At 23.9% G+C, this 23,993-nt stretch overlaps 4 protein-coding genes across 7 annotated transcripts; 3 read left to right on the top strand and 1 right to left on the bottom strand.

The window, feature by feature from the left end:
- Positions 1-16: 16 nt before the first annotated feature.
- LOC122504174 (GDP-fucose transporter 1) lies at positions 17-3,856 on the top strand. 2 transcript variants are annotated; one of them, XM_043615109.1, is made up of 5 exons: positions 17-317; positions 596-708; positions 797-1,001; positions 2,887-3,025; positions 3,117-3,856. In XM_043615109.1, exons 2-5 carry the CDS (start codon positions 650-652, stop codon positions 3,713-3,715), a joined length of 1,002 nt encoding a protein of 333 aa, XP_043471044.1. In that variant the 5' UTR covers positions 17-317; positions 596-649; the 3' UTR covers positions 3,716-3,856. The 2 variants fall into 2 exon arrangements, with proteins under 2 accessions (XP_043471044.1, XP_043471043.1); XM_043615108.1 differs by having other exon boundaries at positions 562-708.
- Positions 3,857-3,958: 102 nt separating this feature from the next.
- LOC122504172 (glutathione hydrolase 7-like) lies at positions 3,959-7,688 on the bottom strand. 3 transcript variants are annotated; one of them, XM_043615106.1, is made up of 9 exons: positions 7,542-7,688; positions 6,865-7,034; positions 6,399-6,553; positions 6,229-6,308; positions 5,687-5,959; positions 4,972-5,256; positions 4,758-4,824; positions 4,444-4,677; positions 3,959-4,348 (listed from the first exon to the last, which is right to left on the bottom strand). In XM_043615106.1, exons 1-9 carry the CDS (start codon positions 7,561-7,563, stop codon positions 4,141-4,143), a joined length of 1,494 nt encoding a protein of 497 aa, XP_043471041.1. In that variant the 5' UTR covers positions 7,564-7,688; the 3' UTR covers positions 3,959-4,140. The 3 variants fall into 3 exon arrangements, with proteins under 3 accessions (XP_043471041.1, XP_043471040.1, XP_043471042.1); XM_043615105.1 differs by lacking the exon at positions 7,542-7,688 and adding an exon at positions 7,122-7,274; XM_043615107.1 differs by lacking the exons at positions 4,972-5,256; positions 7,542-7,688 and adding an exon at positions 7,122-7,274.
- A 149-nt stretch (positions 7,689-7,837) lies between these two features.
- LOC122504170 (protein kinase 4-like) lies at positions 7,838-14,850 on the top strand. The gene is made up of 4 exons (XM_043615103.1): positions 7,838-8,326; positions 8,604-8,715; positions 8,822-9,328; positions 11,610-14,850. The coding sequence occupies exons 2-4, from the start codon at positions 8,609-8,611 to the stop codon at positions 13,612-13,614; spliced, it is 2,619 nt and encodes an 872-aa protein (XP_043471038.1). The 5' UTR covers positions 7,838-8,326; positions 8,604-8,608; the 3' UTR covers positions 13,615-14,850.
- Positions 14,851-17,816: 2,966 nt separating this feature from the next.
- Positions 17,817-23,765, top strand: LOC122504171 (sodium-independent sulfate anion transporter-like). The gene is made up of 12 exons (XM_043615104.1): positions 17,817-18,158; positions 18,239-18,546; positions 19,490-19,621; positions 19,719-19,939; positions 20,274-20,428; positions 20,920-21,217; positions 21,355-21,667; positions 21,947-22,108; positions 22,352-22,492; positions 22,641-22,786; positions 22,954-23,136; positions 23,354-23,765. The coding sequence occupies exons 4-12, from the start codon at positions 19,805-19,807 to the stop codon at positions 23,618-23,620; spliced, it is 1,800 nt and encodes a 599-aa protein (XP_043471039.1). The 5' UTR covers positions 17,817-18,158; positions 18,239-18,546; positions 19,490-19,621; positions 19,719-19,804; the 3' UTR covers positions 23,621-23,765.
- Positions 23,766-23,993: the final 228 nt, after the last annotated feature.

The raw sequence follows: 23,993 nt of genomic DNA, 5'->3' as shown, positions 1-23,993 counted from the left end.
GTCATTTAAGTTTTATTACCTCAAAAGCAGACGCTTTTTTTTCTACTGAAAAAATGGAATAAAAACACAAATTCTCCCCGAGCTATAAAAATTAATCATTATAATACTAAATATAGGGAATATATTTAATCGAACAATTTTTCAAGTTGAATTGTTCGAAACAACTCGAATTGTAGATTCAAGTTTATTGAACTGAATGTTGACAGTTTCAATTTGTCGTCTGCTAATATGAATCTCGTGTGATACAAAATCTATAAAATTAAACAATAATAATAAATTGTCGAGGTGGCAGAATATTTTGAAATATAGACAGAAATGTAAGTAGTTTAGTAATCAATTTAATTTGTTTTTTCTTTGAAACCTAACGTAAGTTAATTTGATGCAACAAATATTTATTAACTACTAGGTTATTTTTTATTTTATACTAATTATAAAAATGAAAACATTGTTACTTGTCTACTATGTAGTTTTAATTTTTGTCTCTTTAACCGAGAATTAATATTTGTTGCAATTAAGGAATATTTTTACTTCTTTTTTTAACAAAACTTATTCATTTTTCAGGATAACTTGTGAAACAAATGTATTTATTTTTTAGGATAACTTGTGAAACAATAAATGTATTTTAACTTGATAAAATAATTAGAAAAAAATGGAAAACACCTTGAAGTACAAATATTTTCACATTATCTTTGTTGTTGCCTTCTACTGGTAAGTATTCTTTCTGATTCTTCAAATTGAAATTTTTAAACAAGAATTTTACGTAAATAAATGTTTTCACGAAAATTTTATTTTTTAGGGCAATATCTATTCTCACAGTATTTGTCAATAAAGTTCTATTGTCAAGTGATTTAGTAAGTTTAAACGCTCCTCTTTTTGTAACATGGTTTCAATGCATAGTGAGTGTGATTTTATGTTTAATTCTCAAAGGATGCGCTGCATTATTTCCGAATTGTATTTATTTTCCCGAAGGGCATCCTTTCAAGAAGGATATCGTTAAAAAGGTACTTGATTCATTTTTCAATTATTTCACAATAAGGAACTTTACAAATTATTAATTAGGTATAAATTTTGATTTTTATCAATATCTTTAAATTTTTATTTATAAATTTTCATAAATAAGAAAAATTCAATTTCAATCAAATTCCCAACAATTGATAATTAAAAGTATGAAAAATTCTGATTTTAAAAAATGTTTACTAGAAATCTTTTCAAAATTCAATTATTTCTGAAAACTCACGCTATAATGCTTTTAATATTCAATTATCTAAAATTTTAACTGAAATTAATTTTTAAATTAATTTTTATTACAAAATTCTACGAGAATTCAATCATTTAAATACAAAAATAAATAATTTACTGAATAATTTTGAATGTTTCTCAAAATTTACTTAAATTTACTTAAAATTCAATTTTATACAAAAATTTGATTATTCGTAAATATTTCAATTATATTAAAAAATTAATATTAAAAAATAAAAACTTCAAATAATTTTAAAAGAAATGCAATTAAACTTTTTCAAAAAAATTAATTCTACAGAAATTTTAGTTAAAAGTATGAAAAATTCACATTTTCAAAGATTTTAATTTGAAACCTTTTCTTATATTCAATTATTATCTAAAATTTTTACTAAAATTCATTTTTAAATCAACTTTTATCAGAAAATTCTACGAGAATTCAATTATTTAAATAAAAAAATTAATAATTTATTGAATAATATTGAATGTTTCTTAAAATTGAATTTTCATAAAGAATTTTAACAACAAATTTTTAAATAATTGAATTCTTTCGACAAATGATAAATTTTTTAAGAATAATTACGTTTTTTGAGAAATTTGATTAAAATTTGATTAAAAATAATTGAATCCCTGTAAAAAGTGTTATTTATTATGAAAATAATTTAATTATTGTGAAGAAAGTCACAAAAAATTTGTAAATAATTGAATTTTTGTGAAATTCTCATTAATTTATGAGAATAATTAAATTTTTTTTATAAAATTGAATTCTTTTGGAAAATTTTATTATTTGCAGTAGATATTAAAAATCATTGAATTGAGGAAAATTATTGAAATTTTCCAAGAATTTTATATTCAAACTTTTGAAAATAGTTGAAATTTTGACAAGAATTTTATTAAAATCTTTGACAATAATTGAATTTCTACGAAGAATTTTATTATTTTTGAAAACAATTGAAATTTTGCCGAGAATTTTATAATAAAATTTATGAATTTCGGAGAAGAATTTTATTATTTATAAAAATAATTGAAATTTTTAGGAGAATTTTTTAATTTACAAAAATAATTTAAATTGTTAGGAGAATTTTTTAATTTGTAAAAATAATTGAAATTTTTTTAAGAATTTTTAAAAATTTGTTAACATAATAGAATTATTGCGAAGATATTTACAAAAAATTAGTAAATAATTTAATTCTTGTGAAATTTTTATTATTTATGAAAATAATTAAATGTTTACGTAGATTTTTGTTAAAATTTGTATTAAATGAGGAAAATGTTTGAAAATACGTAATTGAAATTTTGTCAAGAATTTTATTAAAATTTTTGAACATAGGTAATAATTGAATTCCTGATAAGAATTTTATTACTTTTGAAAATATAATTAATTTTCTTATGAATTCCAATAATTAAATTTTTCCAGTACTTTTAATAAAATTCACTGACTTTTCCCTGATTTCTCTGACCAATTCTACTTTTCCTGACTTTTCCCTGAATTCCCTGATTTCCATGACCTGTGGTAACTCTGAATTAGCTTTTTTTTCGAAAACAATTATTTTTTAGCTCTAGAATAGTTTAGGGTTGGATCTAATTTTCACTAAATATAATGTACGTAGTGTATATATTATAATGTAATGATTTTGTTTTTGTTTACAGATTTTACCTTTATCCATTCTCTTTACTGGAATGATAGCTTGTAATAATTTATGTTTGAAGCATGTGGGTGTTGCATTTTATTATATAGGACGATCTCTAACCACGGTTTTTAATGTTATCTTCACTTTCTCTATTCTCGGTAAGAAATATATTCACAATAATAATGATAATAATTTTAATCCAATAAATTTGAATCGATAAAAAATAAAATATGATAAATTTTTTAACAGGCGAGAGAACCTCGTACGGAGCCGTTGTTTGTTGTTTGATAATTATTTTTGGATTTTGGCTTGGTGTCGATCAAGAGAGTCTATCAGGATCTTTATCAATAATTGGAACAATTTACGGCGTACTTGGCTCCCTAACACTTTCTCTATATTCAATTCATACAAAACATGTTCTTCCCGCTGTGAATCAGGAAATTTGGCTACTTTCCTATTACAATAATGTCTACAGTATATTTATTTTCATTCCATTGATGCTTATCAATGGGGAATATAAGGAAATAATAGAATATAATTTATTTGACGAGCCATTCTTTTGGGGAATTATGATTATTGGAGGAATTTGTGGATTTTCCATTGGATACGTGACAATGTTGCAAATAAAAGTAACGTCACCATTGACGCATAATATTAGTGGAACAGCGAAAGCATGTGTACAAACGGTGCTTGCTACTTATTGTTACAATGAAAGTAAACCGAGTTTATGGTGGGTGAGTAATTTTGTCGTATTATTTGGTAGTGCAGCTTATGCGCGCATTAAACAACTCAAAATGGAAGAGGAGCATAAAAAGTACACTTTGCTTGATCAGAAGACAAAAATTTAATTGCATTTTCACAATAAATGAAAATCACCAAAGACTGAATTGTAAAAAAAAAGAAATAGAAATTATATTTTTTTCAGCTCTTTAGAGTTTTTTATCCAATTCTTTTATAAAAACTTATTTTCAAGAGTGTTTTTGTAAAATAATTTTCAACTATTTATAAATTGTATGTTTATAAAATAATTAAGAAAACAATTTTTATGTGTAAAACTCAAATAATTATAAAATTATAGAAAAAAAGACAGATTTTAAACACGTAAAAGGCACGTTTATTGTATAAAAATAAGTAAACAATTAACAATAAATTACAGTTAATAAATACTTTCGTTTTACAGTATTTTTTAAGTACACAAAAGTTTTTTTTCACCCATCAGTCTGTAACGTTTCCCCAGGAAACATTTAATTGTATATGAATATAAAAAAGAATTTCAAAATCGAGAAGCTAAACCCTCCCCTCGACTATCTGAATGACTTGATATTGTATTTCTTCTCTCGATAATCATGTTAATACTCTTCAATAAGGAATTTCCATTGACTTGTGAAGAATTAATGACATTTAAATGACTTGTCACTGCCGGATCGATGGCAAAATTTTGATCACTTTCAATTGTTACTCCGTTAGGTAATAAATAGTATCTAAAACGAGAGTTAAAAATGAAAAAAGATGATAATTAAAATGAAAAAAAAAAAGAATTCTTTAAAAAGGAATTTTTCTAAAATTGTCAACATACCTTGGATACTCTATTGAATCTGATAGATTCAATTCACGTGCGAGAAAATTATAAAGAATTTGTCCAGTCACAATAGGATCATCTGAATTAAATGAACCACTTAATCCACAAATAGGCACATTGTCATGAAACAATATTGGTGTTAATGACATTAATTCGTCAAAATCGTCAACCGTGTCCAGAAAAAATCCGCTGTCCATTAGTAGTGACACATTTAACGGTTTATTTAAACCTCTGTTTAATTTTTAAACGAAAACAATTAATTGAGAAAATTTTTAATTTTTATAATTAAAAAATATAATTTTTATACTCACGTCACAATTGATACATAAGTTCCTTGCCAATCAATTGCGACGACACCAGTGTATTTACGTTGCGATACTGTTGAAATAGTAAATATAATTACAAAGAATTTAAATTATTTTCAAAACAAAAAAATTACAAAATTAAAAATAAAAATAACAAAAAAATGCTAAAAAATGTGCACAAAATTGATATTAAAAAAAGACGATGATAAAAACAACTAACTACTTAAATCTTGACTGATGAGATTTGCATTAATTAGAGTATCGGCGACTTGTATTTGTGCTTCGATTGTAGAAGCGTTATCCTTCTGCAAATGAAGTTTATTCAGATCTCTCAGTGATAATTCTAAAAGATTCGCATTTGGTGGATAAAATATTGAGTGTTGAAAAAGCGTCATTTTATTTGCTGTGTAAACTTGTGGTTTATAATTTGCCAAATCTTGTAAAAGCCCCTCGTCATTGCCGATTTTCTCCGTAATTTCCTTTGACAATGAACCATTGTAGATGACTAAATAAGCAAAACACAAAAAAAACCAAACAAAAAACAAACAAACAAAACAATTCAATCAACGAACACAGAAACAAAAGCAAAAATCAACGGCGAATTAAAAAAGAAAAATTACTAAATTTAATTAATAAATATTTGTTTAACTAATTAATATACATAATTAATTAAAAAATGAAAATAAAAACCAATTGAAAAGTAAAAAATACGAAAATAAAACTAATAAAAAAGTAAAATTATAAAAATTATGCCAATAAAGATGCAAACATTTAAAAAAAGAAGTTAAATGTAAAAATAAAATTAATAAAAAAAGAGCAAAAATAAATAAAAAAAAAGACGAATAGAAAAACACAAATGCAATAAATAAAAATACGAAAAAACTAAAACTTAACAAATATAAATATAAATTGAAAAAACGAAAAATTGAACGAACCATCAGCACCATGTTGAGCGATCAATTCCAAAGTTTTCGAGAAATTTAATCTTGTAAACGTTTCTCCTCCATGAACGGAATCAAATTTTTTTTCATAATCAGTGTGTTTTGATATTTCATTAGCAAATTCTCTCGACACGATAAATCCATTTCTAGCTAATAAAATTGACGGTTCAATTAACTCGTGCCATGATAATTTGCCTTGTAAAGATTGTTGCAATTCCAAGGCTTTTAATATTGCCGGTATTCTTGTATTAGCTTTTAGAAATTGTCCTTAAAAGAAATACTCTCATTAAAAAATTTGCGATATAAAATTTTTTGATTAATTAATTTTTATATGAATTATTCATTAATATAATTAATTCAAATGATATTTTAAAGAAAACATAATTATCAATCTTCCAAGTCAATGATTTGAGTTGTAAGATTGATAATTTTCTTTAAAATATTAACTATATAATTTTTTACCAAGTGATAAATTTATATGAGTATATAATTAATTAAATTATTGAAGTAATATTAATAAAATTTATTTCACAAACCATCAACTGTATTTTTTACAAAGTCAACAATAAGAGGAGTTTCTTGGCCTCTTTGATTGTAAATCATCATATATCCACCTCTAAAAGAAATAGAATTAATAATTATTATTTTTGTTAAGAATAATTATGATAAAAATTTAATAAATCAAGAAAATTGTTTTTTTACAAACCCGCCAAGACCGGTTTTGTGTGGTGCAACAACAGTCATACAAATAGTGGCAGCAATCGCAGCATCTATAGAATTACCTCCTTTTCTGAGTATTTTCGTTCCAATTTGAGAACAATTTGTATAATCTGTAGCAACGGCTCCATGATTTGTTTGACCCTAGAATATTTTAAAGTTCCTCAGTTTTTATATAAATTTAAAATTAATAGTGCTTCTTTTAATTTAAAAATAATATCGATTTCTTTAATTTAAAAATAATAGCGATTTTTTTAGTTTAAAAATAATAGCAATTTTTTAGTTTAAAAATATTAGCGTTATTTAAGTTTAAAAATATGAGCGATTTTTTTTTAGTTTAAAAATAATAGTGATTTTTTTAAATTAAAAATCTTAAAAATAATAGAAATCAGTGGAAATTCTGAAAATTTCTTTTCTTTGTCACCAGCGAAATATTACTCATTTTTTTCACTTACTTGAGGAATATTTTCTCCATATTTAATTTGTAATATTAAAGCTGCTGTAATTGCAACGGATAAAATAAAAAAGCAACAGCAAATTACTCCAAATCCACCTTTTGAACATTTACAATTACAACAATTATCATTTTTTTCTTTAGTCAATGGATCTTCTTCAGTAGGCGGTTCTAAAAAAAAGTGAGAAATTGCAATTAAATATGAATTATCATTCAAATTATTCAAGAAAATTTTCAAGTAAAATTAATAAAAGTAACCTGGAATATTATAAATCGAGTGAGGATTTAAATCATAAATGTCATCATTTGATTGACTTTCGTTACTTTCATAGTTCACATTTCGAAATCGTTGTTCTAATTTCTGATAAGAGGGAGTATCCATTATTTATTTAATCAATACGTTTTAATTAAAAAAATAATAATTTTGAAAAGGAATAAAATGTTATGTTTACACCCAAGTAAACATAACCTATACTATTTTTTATAAGTTCACTAAAACATTTCTTTTTCTTGTTAGTAAGTAAAGTATTGTGTCAAAATTAAAACAATTGATAAAATTTTAATTGTTGTCAAAAATTGTAAAAAATTTCTAAGATCAAAACAAATACGAAAATGTGAATTTTAATTTTAAGTAATAAAAACGTCAAATTATTATTTTAAATAATTATTTATACGTACGTCTGACAATAAAATGCATCATTTTTTGGAATTTTTATTCCAAATTATTGAAAATTATAAAAAGAAAACAGTAAAAATATATAATAAGTAGAACATTGAATATTTTTGACATTTGGATTTTTGACAGTTCTTCTTGATCATATGATCAATGACCCTCTTGCAGCGCTACCTAGTCAACATTTTTAAAATGCTTCACCATTTCTCCATTGATGGCGCTTATCATTAAAACAAAATTTTTCATTTGTCGTCAATTTGTGGAATCTAGAAAAGAAATTTCTATGGTATAAATGCAAGAATAAAGAAAGCATGGTGATACAATGTGATTTTTATACTTTAATTTCATTTTAATGCTTCAACTACTTCTCAATTTTTTTGAATCTCAAATTTTCCATTGTTCTAAATATTAAAATTTATTTATTATTTTGATTTTTCACAAGAAAAAAGGTGCTCCTTGCATTAGTGTTTTTTTGCCATAGAAAAAAAAGTTATCGTGTTAAAACGTGCTCTGTTGACATTAAAAATTATTTTTCTTAAATATCTTCAAATATTTTCAAATAATTAACTATTAAGAAAGTATTTTTACAATAATTTTTAAAGTAATCGTTGTTAAAACGTTAGTGACAACAGTTAATCAATGAGATGTTGAAAGCTTAGAATAACACCAAAATGCCGGCTTAATTGCGTCATAATTTTTCCTTTGTAAAATTTACGGTGATTAAATTCTTTTATTTCCATTCATCAACATTTTACCGAAAAGAGAAAAAGAAACGGCAATTCTTTGTTTGGTGAGTATTAAACAATTCTACATCCATATTTTGATTAACTTAAATTAACACTAATTTTTTATTTTATTTCTTAAAGATCTTGCTTCTATTTGCGTTTATCGCTTTATTTTGAAACTCGATCTGATAACGCTAAGGTGTAAATGACATGTCCGCTGAAAAGAATTTGATGTCTATTTTTAATTGAACTTATATTAAAAGGATTGTGAAAAGAAATAACCGAAACATTTTAAACATTCTTTAAAAAATTGAAAACTAAATTTTTATTCGTTTTAATTAGGAAAAATGGAAATATCGAATGCAGACGTGACTTCCGAGGAATCGGGAAAGAAGATTAACAATCTATGCAATATGTCGTGGCTAAAGCATAATTCAAAATCATCATCATCAGAGTGAGTCGAATTTTATTTTCTAAAATATTTTTAATTAAATTATAAAATGCATGACAAGTAAACTTGCAATTAATTTTTATTTCTTTAATTTTCCAATTTTCAACAGGATTCAAACTGTGAATGAAATTCAAAGTGCGAATGAAATTCAAACTGGAAATGATATTCAGACTGAGAATGATATTCAAACTGGAAATGATATTCCAACTGTGAATGACATTCAAAATTTAAATGAAGAGACAGAAAATGAGAAAACTAAGAAAACTGTTAAGAAAAGAAAGCAAAAGAAATCGAAATCTGTCGTTAATTCCAAAACTTCGGACACTGATACAGAACAGACTTCAAGAAAGCAGGAAAAACGTAAAACTAAAGTTTTGCCAGTTACCGCGATAACAGTTGCAAATCCGCCTACCGTTTGGAATTCCAAAACCGATGCAGCCAGTACTTTATTTCCCAATGCACAAGGTCCGCCAATAGTTGACGAATTCGACGAGGATCTTCAATTAAGTAAAGCATTGGAAGAGAGTATCATCACGGCACAATTGGAACAATTCAGAATGACACCTGAAAAAAATAAAATACAAAATTGGGCTGACGACGCTGATGAACCAGAATGGTAATTAATTTTTTTCCTTAATATTTAATAAATTATTATTTAATTATCTGGGCACGAACTGGGTGCGTAAATCACGTAAAAGTTCGTAAATTACTTTAATAAATAAATTATTATTTTTCTAAAATTCTTTGAAAGAATTTAATTATTTTTTAAAATTTTTCTACAATTCTTTGAAAGAAATAAATTATTTTCAAAAATTTTGATAAAATTCTTCGCAAGAATTCAATTACTTTCATAAATAATAAAATTCTCCTCTTGAATTCAATTATTTTCCAAAATAATAATATTCATCAAAGGAATTTAATTATTTTTAATATAATTTAAATGAATTTCTCGTAAGAATTCAATTACTTTTAAAAATTTTAATAAAATTACTCACAGAAATTCAATTATTTAAAAAAATTTTGATAAAATTTGTTTATTAGAATTTAATTATTATCAATAATTTTTTTTACTAAATTTCTTAAAAGTTTTTAATTCTTTTCAAAATTGTTAATAAAATTCTTCCCAAGAATTCAGTTATTTTTATAAATAATAAAAATTTCACAGAAATTCAATTATTTACGTATTTTTTTTTATCAATTTCTTCGCAATAATTCCATTATTTTTTATAAATAACAAAATTTTTTACAGGGATTCAATTATTTTCATGAATAATACAACTTATTGCATAATTTCAATTATTTTTAATACAATTTTTATCGCATTCCTCGAAAAATATTATTCGAGAATTTCAATTATTTTCAAAAGTAATAAAATTTTTTCGTGGAAATTTTATTTATGTACAGAATTTTTTAAAAATTTTCAATTAACTTTATAAATAATAAAATTCTTCTCCGAAATACAATTATTTTCTAAAATTTTCCTCAATTCAATGGTTTACAACATCCACTATTTTAATAAAATTTTTCAAAGAATTCAATTATTAAAAGAACATTTTAATAAAATTCTTTTTAGCAATTCAATTACTTTTAAAAATAATAAAACTCATAGCAGAATTTCAATTATTTTTAATGAAATTTGAATCACATTCTTCTAAAAATGCAATTACATTTTTCGAGGAATTTTAATAAAATTTTTAAGAATAATTATTCGTAATAATTTTATTAAAATTCGTTGAAAGAATTCAATTATTTAAAAAATTGTTGATAAAATAAAATTTAATTCTTTATGAGAATTTAGTTTTTAGAAACATTTAATTATTCAATGAATTATTTATTTTTGTATTTAAATAATTGAATACTCATTGAATTTTCTAATAAAAATCAATTTAAAAATGAATTTTAGTTAAAATTTCAGATAATAATTGAATATTAAAAGCATTCTAGCGTAAATTTTTAGAAATATTTGAATTTTGAAAAAGTTTCAAATTAAAATCTTTGAAAATATGAATTTTTTAATACTTTTCAATTAAAAATTCTGTAGAACTAATTTTCTTGAAAAATTTTAGTTTTAATTTTTTTTAAATTAGTTTATTTTTTTAATACGTATTTAATGGATTTATAGAAGAATTTTAGTTAAAAACACTAAAAAAATTGAATTTTGGATAAGTTATAAATGATTCCAGAAATTCAATTATTTTCAAAAGTAATAAAATTCTTCTTAGAAATCCAATTATGTTTAAGATATTTAAAAAATTCTCATCAAAATTTCAGTTATCTTTTCAAATAATAAAATTCTCAGAAATTCAATTATTTCCAAAAATTTTAATAACATTCTCTGCAAAATTTCAATTATTTTTAATACAATTTTAATCAAATTCCACGAAAAATGTATTCATTTTTAAAAATTTTATAATTGAAATTTCGTAAAATTGAATTGTAAACAAATAGATTTGTAAATTCTCAAAGAGCTTTTTAAAAAATTATTGAAAATAATTCATTTAAAGAAGAATTTTAATTAAAAATTGTAGAAAATAATAATTGAATTGAAATGATGAAAATAATTTTGAAGAAGTTACAGTAATAATACTGTTATAATTAAAAATAATTATTTAATCAATCAGTCATCTTTAATTATTATGAAACATGAAGAAGTCAATCACTCCGAGTCGAAGACTCGGAGTGATCGATATCTTCATGTTTTATAGTTATAAAAATTTTATTTATAATTTTAACTAAAATGTTCTCTTATTTGACTCGGATTGGTTATATTTTTGTCAGTAATTGATCCGTAATTTTTAATTTTTGGTCCGAGCAGTTCGTATTTTGAAGTACTTTCACTATTTCGAGCCCTGAATTATTTATTTTATTGAAATATCTCAAAAATTAAATATTTTCAGGGGAGCTGTCGGTAAAAATTTACCGGAACCATCGGAGAACACTAACAGGGAATGTGAAGTAAAACTCGAGAAGAAGCCGCACGATGATAACAATAATAGGAACAATAAATCGAATACAGAAGAGAACGTGATAAAGTTTGATAAGTACGGAAGATTTGATGGACGCAATGAACGACATCTTTTTATGGGAAAAGGAGCTAGAGTTCGAGAGGAACATTATATTAATCAACACACTGACAGGAACGTACGAACATCGAATTCAGATTTCCACAGTGACCAGCGAAATATTCGCGAAAAAACTTTTGAAACTTTCGGCAATAGGAACAGAGATTATAAAAATTATGATGAGAAAAATTGGAATCACCGAAATCGCAATCAAAAGGATTCCAGAGAAAGGAATGCAAATTCAAACTTTGACAATGGACGAGAGTATAGAAATAGAAATTACCAAACTTCAAATCAACGTGAAGGACAATGTAATCATCAATATTCGAATCAACCTCGTAAAAGCGAAACTTTTCTACAATCTAATTCACTATCGAGGTATAAATATCGCCAAATGGATTATGAATCTCCGATTGAGAGAAATAAAAGTAATTCCCAGAAGTATAATCAACAATCGAAGTCTGATTATCTGTGTCCTGAACATCGAAAAATATTTATGAATGAAGAAAGTTCTTCGGCGGAGAAAGAATTTAAAATTGTGGAGAAATTAGAAGATAAGGAAGCAACTAAATTAGCCGAATTACCATCGAGTGGTTCCAGTGTGGAGAAAATTGAATTTAAAAAAGATGAGGTTGACGAACCTGTTAAAACGACTGAGACGAATAGTTGCACTACTTCCGTTTTGGATGAGGATAGTTCGTCATTGGTGTTCATGCAGGAGAGTCTCGACGATAGTGATATTCTGATAAACGATCACGCTTCGGAAACTACATCCGAGCAAAGTGAAGATAATCCAATACTATACGGAAATCCCTATCCAAATCATCCCTATCAAATGATGCACCAAACTGGAATTTGTCCAAACGAAAATAACATGCTACCATCATCGCAAATTCCCAACGAAATGGAATTCAAATTAGTGACAAATCCATTCATACCAACAGTTCCCCTATCAAGTGCACCGCACACTCAAGAAATGCTCCCCCAGGAAACTGGAGCACTTCCCATGCAAAACATAGACATGAGATTCTATCCTCAACATCCAATGAACATGGTCCACAATCATCATCAACCGGGAAATCCTTACATTCCCCACATCAACTATCCCATGGGAATGCAAATTCATTCCTGCGGTCAAATCTCCCAATTACCCGTTGGCAATATTCAGGGAATAAATTACATGCATCAACATCCAATCACCTGTCAACAGTGTCCACCACAATTTTGTCATTCACAGCGCATACCAATGCAGAATATCACTTGTCAAAATTATCCCACTCAATTTGTCACACCAATCACCACTGTTCCACTGCCAATGGCACCGATCAGTCCCGATCAAATTCAATCCGCGCGACATCAGGAAATTCTCTCAACACCAGTCACGGAAATTGGTAAATCAGTCAGTAATCTCGTGACACTTTGCGAGAGTCTCCCATCGCGAAGAATGGGACTCTCAAATTGTCCCCCAGGCTTTGAGAATACCGTCTACGCAAAATCGATGCAGAGAAAAGTTATCTACAACAACGAACATGATTTGCCGACATTTAGAAATCAGAATTCATGGAAGAGTCCCGAGAGACAGGAAAAAATAACAGTGGAATTTTTAGATAATGTTATTCAAAGGAATTTGCAGGCTTACAGAAATAATAAGGATAATAGAGAAGAGGAAAGTGAAACGGTATGCCAGAAGCCAAAATTCACCGCCGGTTCATATAATGAACGACTTTTTGAAACTTACGGCGACGACAATAAGATACAAAAAAAACAGAATACTCAAACACCAAGACCTGGCTTTCGTTCTGGATTTGGTCGTGGAAAGAGACTGCCTCCTACCAATTAGGTATTTTTTCCCCTTTTGTTATTAACACCCTTTTTTTTCAAAAACATTAAAAGCAGCTGTGTTTAGCTTTTAGTTTCAATTCACCAAGTGATGTATTTTTTTTTTTTTTTGTTGGTGAAACAAAGTCTATAAATTTTTTTATTTTTATAAAATTTTCCATTTTTTTTTTACTATTAGTATGCTTTTTTCGATAAGACAGAACTTGTGATTATTAGTTTTACATTTTTCATTTTTTTTTCTGGTCAATAGTTATTACAAATAAAGAAAGAAATACGAGATAAGAGAGAATATTCTCAAATGAGCGACAGATTAAAAGAAAAGAAAGTAGAAGAAGAAGAAAAGATTAAAGTAGAAACGTCAAAATGAAAGACTAAACAATTTTTTACAAAGTACTTTTTTTATCTCGTCACTTATTACTATTTTTATATATTACTAATTAATAATTAATAATAATTCAAAGATACCTCTCACAATCAACGTGGCTATTTATATTATAAATTTTTTCCTTTTTCAAAAGATTCTTTTTTCAAAAAGAAAAAAAAACACTATATTAACTTCTTCTTAAGAAACTTTTTTGTTTTAATCCTAAAAAAAAAATAAAAAAATTGCAAATTATGAAATTAGAAATTCTAAATAAAAATTAAGAATGAGTAAAATTGATTAATGATTAACTAAAAAATTGTTTTGTAATTTCTTAAGAATCTCAATGTATTTTTTGCCAATAAAAGAAATGAGGGTAAAATCATTTCTTATGTGATAGGAATTTTTTTTTTTATTTTCTCTATTTATTTTTTTTTTGTTTTTTAAACTATTTGATTACTAAGTATTAAAAAATAAAATATAAATAGCCACGTTTTAATTTACAATGTGCCCTTATGTGTAATGAAAAAGGGCAAGAGCTGTAAATGTATATATATAAAATATAAAACTGTTTTTTTCTAAACTTTCTAAAGCAAATGTTTAGAATATCTTTATATTAAAGTATTTTTAGCACATTGATATAATATGATATTTACTTATAAATAGAAATTATAGGAAAAAGAACACAGACTTTAAATAAAGAAAAAAGAATCAAGTGCATATGTTTAAAAACTGCATTTAAAGTTATAAAAAAAACACTGTAACGTGCTAAATGAACTGATTATACTTATTTTCATAAGATATGGATATTTTTTTGTTCAACTTACATTTATAAATTCAAAAAAAGTATTACGTTTCTATAAAATTATATAAAAAAAATATTCACTTGGGTTTTTATTTCCCTTTCATGGTGACATAAATATTTAATTTTTATTAAAATATTAATTTTATTTAAATGAAAAGATACGAAGATTTTCTTAACTAGTAAATAATACGTGCGAAACACGATCTTTAATTTATTATTAATGTGCAAATTTCAAATTTTTTTATTTTCAAAAAGAAAGTTCAATTTTTGAATGATTTCAGATTTAAAATTGAAAATAAATCACTTATTAACTAATTAATTATTATTATTTTCAGAAATTTTATTAAATTCTTCAAAAGAATTCATTTACTTATTTAAAAATTTTATTAAAATTGGTTTATTAGAATTTAATCATTATCAATAATTTTTTAACTAAATTTCTTGAAAGCTTTTAATTCTTTTTAAAAATTTTAATAAAATTCTTCAAAAGAATTCAATTACTTTTATGAATAATAAAATTCTTCAAAGGGATTCAATTATTTTAATAATTATTTTTGTAAAATTCCTTGAAAGAATTCAATTATTTCTAAAAATTTTTCTGAAACTGAAAAAATTTAATTATTTTCGAAAATTTTAATAAAATTTGTTTATTAGAATTAAATTATTATCAATAATTTTTTAACTAAATTTCTTAAAAGCTTTTTATTCTTTTTAAAAATTTTAATAAAAATCTTCGAAAGAATTTAATTATTTTCAAAAATAATAAAATTCTTGGCAAAAATTCAATTATTTTCATGAATAATAAAATTCTTCAAATGGATTCAATTATTTTAATAAATAAATTATTATTTTTCTAAAATTCCTTGAAAGAATTCAATTATTTCTAAAGATTTTTCTGAAATTCCTTGAAAGAATTCAATTATTTTCAAAACTTTTAATAAAATTTTTTTATTAGAATTTAATTATTATTAATACTTTTTTAACTAAATTTCTTAAAAGCTTTTGATTCTTTTTAAAAATTTTAATAAAAATCTTCGAAAGAATTTAATTATTTTCATAAATAATAAAATTCTTGGCAAAAATTCAATTATTTTCATGAATAATAAAATTCTTCAAAGGGATTCAATTATTTTAGTAATTAAATTGAAAGAATTGAATTATTTTCAATAATTTTCAATAGTTTTTAATAAAATTCTTCGAAACAATTTAATTAATATCAAAAATTTTGATAAAATTCATTAGAAGTCTTTAATTATTTTTAGTAAAAGTTTAATAAGATAAATTATTATTTAAACAATAAAATATTTTACACAAAATATCATTTTATTTTCGGAAATTATTATTATTATTATTTTTTTTATAGATTTTCATATTTAAAATTCTACAAATAAAAATCGTGGTAATATTATTATATTAAATTTATTAATATTATATTTAATTTTTAAGATTTTCCGAATAATGAACAATTTTTGAGAAAGATGAAAGTTTATTTCTCGGACAAAAAGTGGATTTAAAATAAATTCTGATTACATAAATTGTTGTTTCATAGAATTTTTCAAGGAAATTCTTTTTTAAAATGGGAATCCTGAACAAATATAGAATATATCTGATACTGAGGAACAAAAAGAAAAAAAAATTTCAATACAAAAATATTATCATCTCATAAATCTAATAATTCATCTGTTTGTGCATTTTTACCAGAAAAATTAATTAACCAAATTTCCTGTCTTAAGTAATTTTCCAGTTTCTAAATATAACAATTGTTATGATACACAATGTGTTCTTATATAAGATCCAAAAATTAAAAAAAAAGTTTTTTATTATTAAACCTTAAAATATTTTCTTTTCTCCTTGAGGAGAAATTTTTAAAAATTGTCAACAATTTGAAAAAGTTATTTTTTATATAGAAATATAACAAAATATGAAATAGTTATTTTTTATATAAAAAATAATAAAATATGAAATAGATAGGTATTTTTTACATAAAAATAATAAAATACACTTTTTTATTTTTTATTAGCAAATAAATCTCGAAATCTTCTTGGAAAAAAATAAAAAATAGTTATTTTTTACATAAAAAAAATAAAACATAAAATATTATTTTCCATTAACAAAATTAAGTCTCAAAGTCTTCTTCTTGGAAAAATAAACTTTCAAAAATTGTTCAATTTCTCTTCGTCATTCTAACAATGTAATCATTGTCAGTTCCATTCGATTAAAAAAATATAAATAATGTTGGAAAGCTGTTTTCCTGTTTTTATACAAAACAGGGAAAATAAAATTGCCGATAATCGTTTACATAAAATTGAAACTATTAAAAATTTCCTTTGAAAGTGATTTGCAGTTGAAATTAATTTTTTTTGTCAAATAATCGTTTTTTTTTTCTAATTTACAAATTTTTCTTTTTGTCTTCTTCAGGAAATAAAATCGAATAATATTAAAAACCTTGGAAGAGAAAATTATCGCTCTTTTTTCGTTTCTAAATTGCAATAATTTAAAGTGATTTTTCATAAAAAAAGATGAAAATTGTTTCCAGACATAATTACATGGTATTTATGTAGTTTTAAAAATTATGTAATATGTATTTTTCTCGTCATTTTTAGACTAATTTTTTTTTGCTAATTAATGTGAGTTGTTAATAATAGAAGTTCTGATGGAAATTGTTCTTGAAAAAAAAAACCAATGCGAATTAACAGGGGACAATAATTACAATTTGACAATTTGAAAGCAATTTGAAAATTATTTTCAATTAAAATTTTATTTTGTTTAATTTTATTTTCCTAGAAAAAAATTAGAGGTAAAATTATAGAAGAAAATTTATTTTCTCTGTGAATGGGAATTGTGTAATATTTTTTGGAGAATTACCAATGTAGAGATTGTCATTTAGAAAGGGGATGATAATAGGAGATAAATCAATTTGACAATTTGTTTAAAAGCAGTCATTCACACATGTTAAGTCTTGAGATGTAGTCAATCAAAATAAAGCGCAAGCGCAATGTCAATTTAAATTAACAAAGCTAACTTGAAGTTTGTAAAAACGAAATGTCTACTTCAGTTAAAAGGTGCGTTTGCAGTTCTTCTCGTGACTTTCAGCATCAAGGACTAACAAGTTTATTTTTTTTTCCAACTGAAGAATCTCTTAATTTTTCTCTTAACTTAGAATAATTTTTTGTATTTATTATTTTTCATGAATTTAATTTCATTTTCAATGAAAGTGTTAATAAAATAAAAAGGGAAAAATTAAATAATTCAAAAAATTTTTTAAAAAAATTTTTTAATTGACAAATAAATTTGTCAATTTATTTTCGTCACGAATTTGTGTTGTACTTGAAAATTTACAAGAAGAGGATAATTATTTCTTCAAATCTCCGGACAAAAGGTAAATCAATATTGTAATTTATTCTCTTTGCACCTTTTTTATTTTTTTTCAATTCTTGATCTTGTTCTTTTTTTTTGCAGGATAATTTATTTCTCACGTGCAAAGATAAAATGAATGATAAATCAATGAGTGGAAGAAGTAAAATCATCTTTAACTGTAACGAGGATGAATTATGAAGTACATGAAATTTTTAATGTTCACTGCTAAATTTATTGAATGATGAGACGAATTTCGCAAGTTGAGAATTGAATGGATGTTGAGGAAGAAAAAAGTGAATTTTTGTTTAATAATCAGGAATTTATGTTTATAAACGTTTGACTTTGTTTAGTCAAGCAGTTGACATTCGAATAATCAACATTATTGCAATAATACATAATTTTAAACACAGGTATGCTATTGTTTCTTAGCAACTTTAATCACGTTCTCTTTGATTAAACCGTAATTTGCAGTTTGATAAAGCTAAATTATTACTTTAATATCTTCAATTTTTTTCTTTAATTTTTTTTTAGAAAGTTATCTTCACGAAAATATCTTCATTTATAGAATTCTCAGAAATGAATCATTTAATAAATTCTATAAAATGTATTAGAATTTATCAATTTATTTTTTTACACATGTCTTTCAATTTTAAATTTCAATTTTAAATTTTCAATTTAAATTTTCAATTTCAATTTAAAATTTTTTAATTTTCAATTTCAATTTTCAATTTCCAAAAAAATAAAAGAAATAAAATTGTTTAGTAAATAAAAAAACTTATTTTAGTATCTACTTTAATACTTAATAAAAAATTAATATTAATTAATTAATAAAAATGTTAATAATATTAATAACATAGAAATTATTAACAGTTATTGAGATAAAATATTATAAACATGAAATAGTTCTGAAAATGTTTATAAATTGTTTTTAAAAATATTTCGAAAAAATTGTTTCAAACAAAATTCTCATAATTTTAGAAAAATCCACATTTCCGTGATTGTTTAGAGTCGAATGAATAGTCAAATGCAAATATTTCAATGGCCAGATTACTTAATGTTAGCCGGAAATTGGATCTTATTTTGTTCACTAACCGTGAAAATTTACAATGAGAACATACTTTAATTTAAAAATCGAATTCGTGCATTTTTTTCAATTTATCTAAATATTACCTTCAGAATAAAATTTTTTATTAGTATCTAGATAAATTTACCAGAAATGAAATTAATTATCAATTATTTATAATATTCGTAAGGAATACATTTTTTTTACTTAATTCATAATTAAATAATTTAAATTGAAAATATCTGTGGATGTTAAAGAGAAATTTTATAAAAGAAATTTTTATTCTACAGAAGTGACGGACAGGAGGGGAGAATTAAAAGGGTTGATTGAAAAATTAAAAGGTGAAATGAGGGAAGAGAATTTGAATAAATGAGGATGTGAGAACATAAAATAAAAGGAAATTCGAGAGAATGATAAACTAAGTGAGTTGTAAAATTTAATTAAATTAAAACTAATTTTTTAAATTGTTTCCCCTTTTTTTTTAGAAGAAATTAATACATAAATATCTTTCTTTTGCAGGTTCTTCTGATTGAATAATTTTCATAAAAAAATCAATCTTCAGATTTTTCGTTTTTTTTTCTAGTTAAAATTAAAAAAAAAAGAAAATGAAAAACCTAAATTTACTGAACATTGTCAAAAAAAGAGTTCCGATTGTAAATTGGTTACCAAAATATTCAACTGACGATGCCCTTGGAGATCTTGTGGCTGGTTTAACAATTGGATTAACATTAATTCCACAGGTAATATTTCTTTCACTTAGAATAATAAAAATTCTTCACTCATTAGAATAAAATTTTATTAATAGAATAAATACCGTTTATTCAATAATTTGAAAAAGCGTTTAGAAGTAAATTTTTAAAGAATGTAATTATCCTCTTAAACATTCTCGCACTACAATATCTTATCTCTCTGTTTTAATTTATTTTTCTAGTTGAGAAAAAAAATTATTAAAGCAAGATAAATAGGAAAAAAATACTCTTTTTAATTTATTAAAAAATGTATTGAAATTTCTTTTGGAAGTTTTTCTTTAATAATAATAGTTAGAGAATTGATAATAAAGATAATTCTTAACAGGCAATAGCTTATGCTGGTTTAGCCGGTTTGGGACCACAATTCGGCTTGTACAGTGCATTCGCCGGAAGTTTCGTCTACATAATCTTTGGTACTTGCCCCGAAGTGAATATTGGACCAACAGCCCTTATTTCCTTATTAACTTTTACGTACGCGAGGTAAAGTAGTAAATAAATAAATAAATGTACTAAATACTCGAGAGAATTTAACGTGTTCTAATTCCACATTGAGATCGTTTCTAGAGTTGAGTGCTGCAATTAGAATTAATAGTCGTACAATAGATGGAATATTTATTGCACGTATAAGCTCATATCTGCGATTTCATTCATGTTATTTATCATCTGTGCACATTAAATTGCCGGATTTAAATCTTATATACAGATTTATTGAGTTGTTTAATTTAAAAAAAAAAAATTATTGAAAAAAGTTAATTGAATTTATATTCATTAATTGAAAATTTCTAAATTAATATTCATTTATTAATAGGATATGTGAATTTAAGTTATTTATTTAAGTTATTTAAGTGAATATTTTCTAATGAGACGAGAATGCGAGAAACGATAATAATTATTAATTAATGCAAAGACTAATTATTATTCGACTACTAATTGCTAATAATGATTTTTTATGAATTATGTAAATTTTCCAGAGGTATTCCTGAATATGCTGGTCTTCTGTGTTTCCTCTCCGGTTGTGTGACGATAATCTTTGGAGTACTGCGTTTAGGTTTCCTGGTGGAATTTGTATCAACGCCAGTTGTTTCCGGATTTACATCGGCTGCCAGTTTAATAATTGCCTGCAGTCAAATTAAAGGTTTGCTCGGCTTGAAAATTCACGGCGAAAGTTTCATTGAAATTTGGAAAGAAGTTTTTAATAAGATTGATCAAACTCAGATGGGCGATTTAATTCTTTCCTGTGGCTGTATTGTGGTTCTTCTGACTCTGAGGGTAATTTTTTTTAATAATATAATAGTACAATTTATAATATTTTTATTATTATTATTATTATTATTATTATTATTATTATTATTATTATTATTATTATTATTATTATTTTGTAACTATTTAATATTCTCTGTTTGCAGTCAATCAAAGACATAAAGTCCTCAAATATTTTTGTGAGCAGATTTATTTGGTTTATTGGAACTGGAAGAAATGCGATTGTCGTAATTTTATGCGCGACAATTTCCTACATTTTTGAAAGTCGATCCAAGGCGCCGTTTATTCTTACCGGGCATATCGACGCCGGATTACCGAATATAGAACCACCGAAATTTTCCTATCACAATGGAAATCAAAATTTGGACTTTTTAGGAATATGCAAAGCATTTGGATTTGGAATTATTGTCGTTCCATTGATTTCGATAATAGGAAATGTTGCGATAGCTAAAGCGTTCTGTGAGTTTTAAATATATTTATATTTTCTATTTTTATTTTCTATTTATTATTTTATTTAATATTTTCATCAAATATTATATAATATTATTTGATATTATTTAATATATTTTTATCAATTATATAAATTTGAGAAAAAATAGTTGCTCTTAATTTTTGTAAAAGTAAAAAATTACCGAAAGATACTGAAATTGTTTAGATATATTGTAATTGAGAGAGAAAATCAGTAGCGACTATTAAAGCATGACACTTTTTTTGTTTATTTATTTAATTTTTTTCAAGCTCGAGGCAAGTCTTTAGATGCAACACAAGAAATGTTAACCTTGGGGCTTTGCAATCTGGTTGGATCCTTTTTTCAGTCAATACCTGTAACCGGCTCTTTTTCTCGAAGTGCTGTCAGCAATGCTTCCGGGGTAAGAACTCCTTTCGGTGGATTATACACAGGTATTTTCATTGATTGTTTAATCAAAATATTAATATTTAATTTTCGGATTAATTAATTTATTTATTTACTTATTTACTTTCTTATTTATTTATTTACTTATTTATTCATTTATTTACGTATTCATTTACTTATTTATTTATTTTGTGTAAATTTAAATTATTATTCAATTTTTTCCCGCATGAATTTACTTCTTTTCTTAATGAAAAAATTATCTATGTAACAATTTTTCTTTTTCATTGCAGGTATTTTAGTTATTTTGGCATTGAGTTTACTAACTCCGTATTTTTACTATATTCCAAGAGCAACTTTGAGCTCTGTTATTATTTGTGCTGTTATTTTTATGGTTGAGATAGAAATGTTGAAGTCCATTTGGAGAAGCAGCAGTAAGTTTATTTTTAAATTTTAATTCAATATCGAATATATATCTCGTATAAATATTTTTTTAATATAATTATTAATATTTTCGTCGTAGAATTCTGAATTTATTTATTTTATTTGTATATTTATTATTTATTATTTGAATCATTTCAGAAAGAGATGTAATTCCAGCTTTAGTGACATTTTTATCTTGTCTTTTCGCTGGAGTTGAATTGGGAATTATGATTGGAGTTATAATCGATATTGCAATCCTTATTTATTTTAATGCAAGGCCAACAATGTACATTGAATACAGAAATGTAAGTTTATTTTTAAAGAGAAGAAAAATTTAATTTCAAAATAACGAAAAGCAAATTTAGTTTTTAAATATTTTTGTATTTTATCAGTTTCTAAATACTTTTGTACATTATAAAAATATTTTTTTTTGTATATAAAAAATTATTATTTAAAAAAATTATTTTTTTAGAGCTCTCCGTGTTCTTATATTTTGGTAAGACCGAGTGCAGGTCTTATGTTCCCCGCAGTGGATTATTTAAGAACATATTTAACAGAATGTTTAAAAGAAGATAAACAAAATACAAGGAAAAATAAAGTTAACATTGTACTCGATTGTTCGCATATCGATAGAATAGATTTTACAGCAATACAGGTGATATTTATTAGTAGAACTTGTTAATAATTAATAATTATTAATTGGTAATTAATAATTAAAAATTAATAATTGATAATTAATAATTTATAATTGGTAATTAATAATTAATAACTAATAACTTATAATTGATAATTAATCATTTATAATTGATAATTAATAATTAATAATTAATAATTAATAATTAATGAAACTAAAAAAGATATTTTTTTTTCAGGGAATTAATTCTGTCGTAAAAGATTTAAAAGGCGTTGGAGGTCGACTAATTTTGTTGACGCCAACAAATGAGATTTCAAAAAGTATTCAGTCTCATGTTACGGAATCAATTTTAATTGCTTGTACAGATGTCGAGCTAAGTACAGTATTAAAACAAATTGGTGATGAAACTTCTCACAATATTTCCAATAGTGGGAAGTTTATAAAAAATGTTAATGGCAAAACAATCATTAGAATTAATTCAAATGACGCCAATACAAATGTATAAAGTATTAAATTAGTTAATTAACTGTATACGGCAATTTTTATACAATTAATTAATTTTTGTAAATATTATTATGAAAAGAGTTCCTATTTAGTTTAGTTAATTGTATTAATAATATTGTTGAACATTTTTTTAAATATATTCTTTACGGAAAAATTTGATTTATTTTTTATTAATGTTAACGTTTAAATTAAATTTATATTAAAATTAAATTAATATTAAAATGAAATTATTTATTAAAGTTAAATTATTATTAAAATTAAATTAATATTAATATGAAATGAATATGAATTACTTTTAATTTTCATTATAGTCGCGATAATTTTCGAAGAATTGTCAACTTATTTCTACAATTTCTTCGTTTGCGTGCATTTAA

Source organism: Leptopilina heterotoma, unplaced genomic scaffold (assembly GCF_015476425.1).
Source record: "Leptopilina heterotoma isolate Lh14 unplaced genomic scaffold, ASM1547642v1 Lhet_281, whole genome shotgun sequence".
In the NCBI taxonomy this organism is placed as follows: Eukaryota; Metazoa; Arthropoda; class Insecta; order Hymenoptera; family Figitidae; genus Leptopilina; species Leptopilina heterotoma.
This window is presented reverse-complemented; position numbering and strand designations above follow the sequence as displayed.

Bases quoted from the DNA above. Each gene is read 5' to 3' on its own strand.
- LOC122504170 (XM_043615103.1), top strand. From the start codon at position 8,609: ATGGAAATATCGAATGCAGACGTGACTTCCGAGGAATCGGGAAAGAAG. The intron at 8,716-8,821 runs GTGAGTCGAATT...AATTTTCAACAG, and splicing joins TCAAAATCATCATCATCAGA to GATTCAAACTGTGAATGAAA. The intron at 9,329-11,609 runs GTAATTAATTTT...AAATATTTTCAG, and splicing joins GACGCTGATGAACCAGAATG to GGGAGCTGTCGGTAAAAATT.
- LOC122504172 (XM_043615105.1), bottom strand. From the start codon at position 7,245: ATGGATACTCCCTCTTATCAGAAATTAGAACAACGATTTCGAAATGTG. The intron at 5,257-5,686 runs GTTCGTTCAATT...TTGCTTATTTAG, and splicing joins CGCTCAACATGGTGCTGATG to TCATCTACAATGGTTCATTG. The intron at 4,349-4,443 runs GTATGTTGACAA...CTCTCGTTTTAG, and splicing joins GATTCAATAGAGTATCCAAG to ATACTATTTATTACCTAACG.
- LOC122504171 (XM_043615104.1), top strand. From the start codon at position 19,805: ATGAAAAACCTAAATTTACTGAACATTGTCAAAAAAAGAGTTCCGATT. The intron at 21,668-21,946 runs GTGAGTTTTAAA...ATTTTTTTCAAG, and splicing joins TGCGATAGCTAAAGCGTTCT to CTCGAGGCAAGTCTTTAGAT. The intron at 22,109-22,351 runs GTATTTTCATTG...TTTTCATTGCAG, and splicing joins TTTCGGTGGATTATACACAG to GTATTTTAGTTATTTTGGCA.
- LOC122504174 (XM_043615109.1), top strand. From the start codon at position 650: ATGGAAAACACCTTGAAGTACAAATATTTTCACATTATCTTTGTTGTT. The intron at 709-796 runs GTAAGTATTCTT...TTTATTTTTTAG, and splicing joins TTTGTTGTTGCCTTCTACTG to GGCAATATCTATTCTCACAG. The intron at 1,002-2,886 runs GTACTTGATTCA...TTTTGTTTACAG, and splicing joins AGAAGGATATCGTTAAAAAG to ATTTTACCTTTATCCATTCT.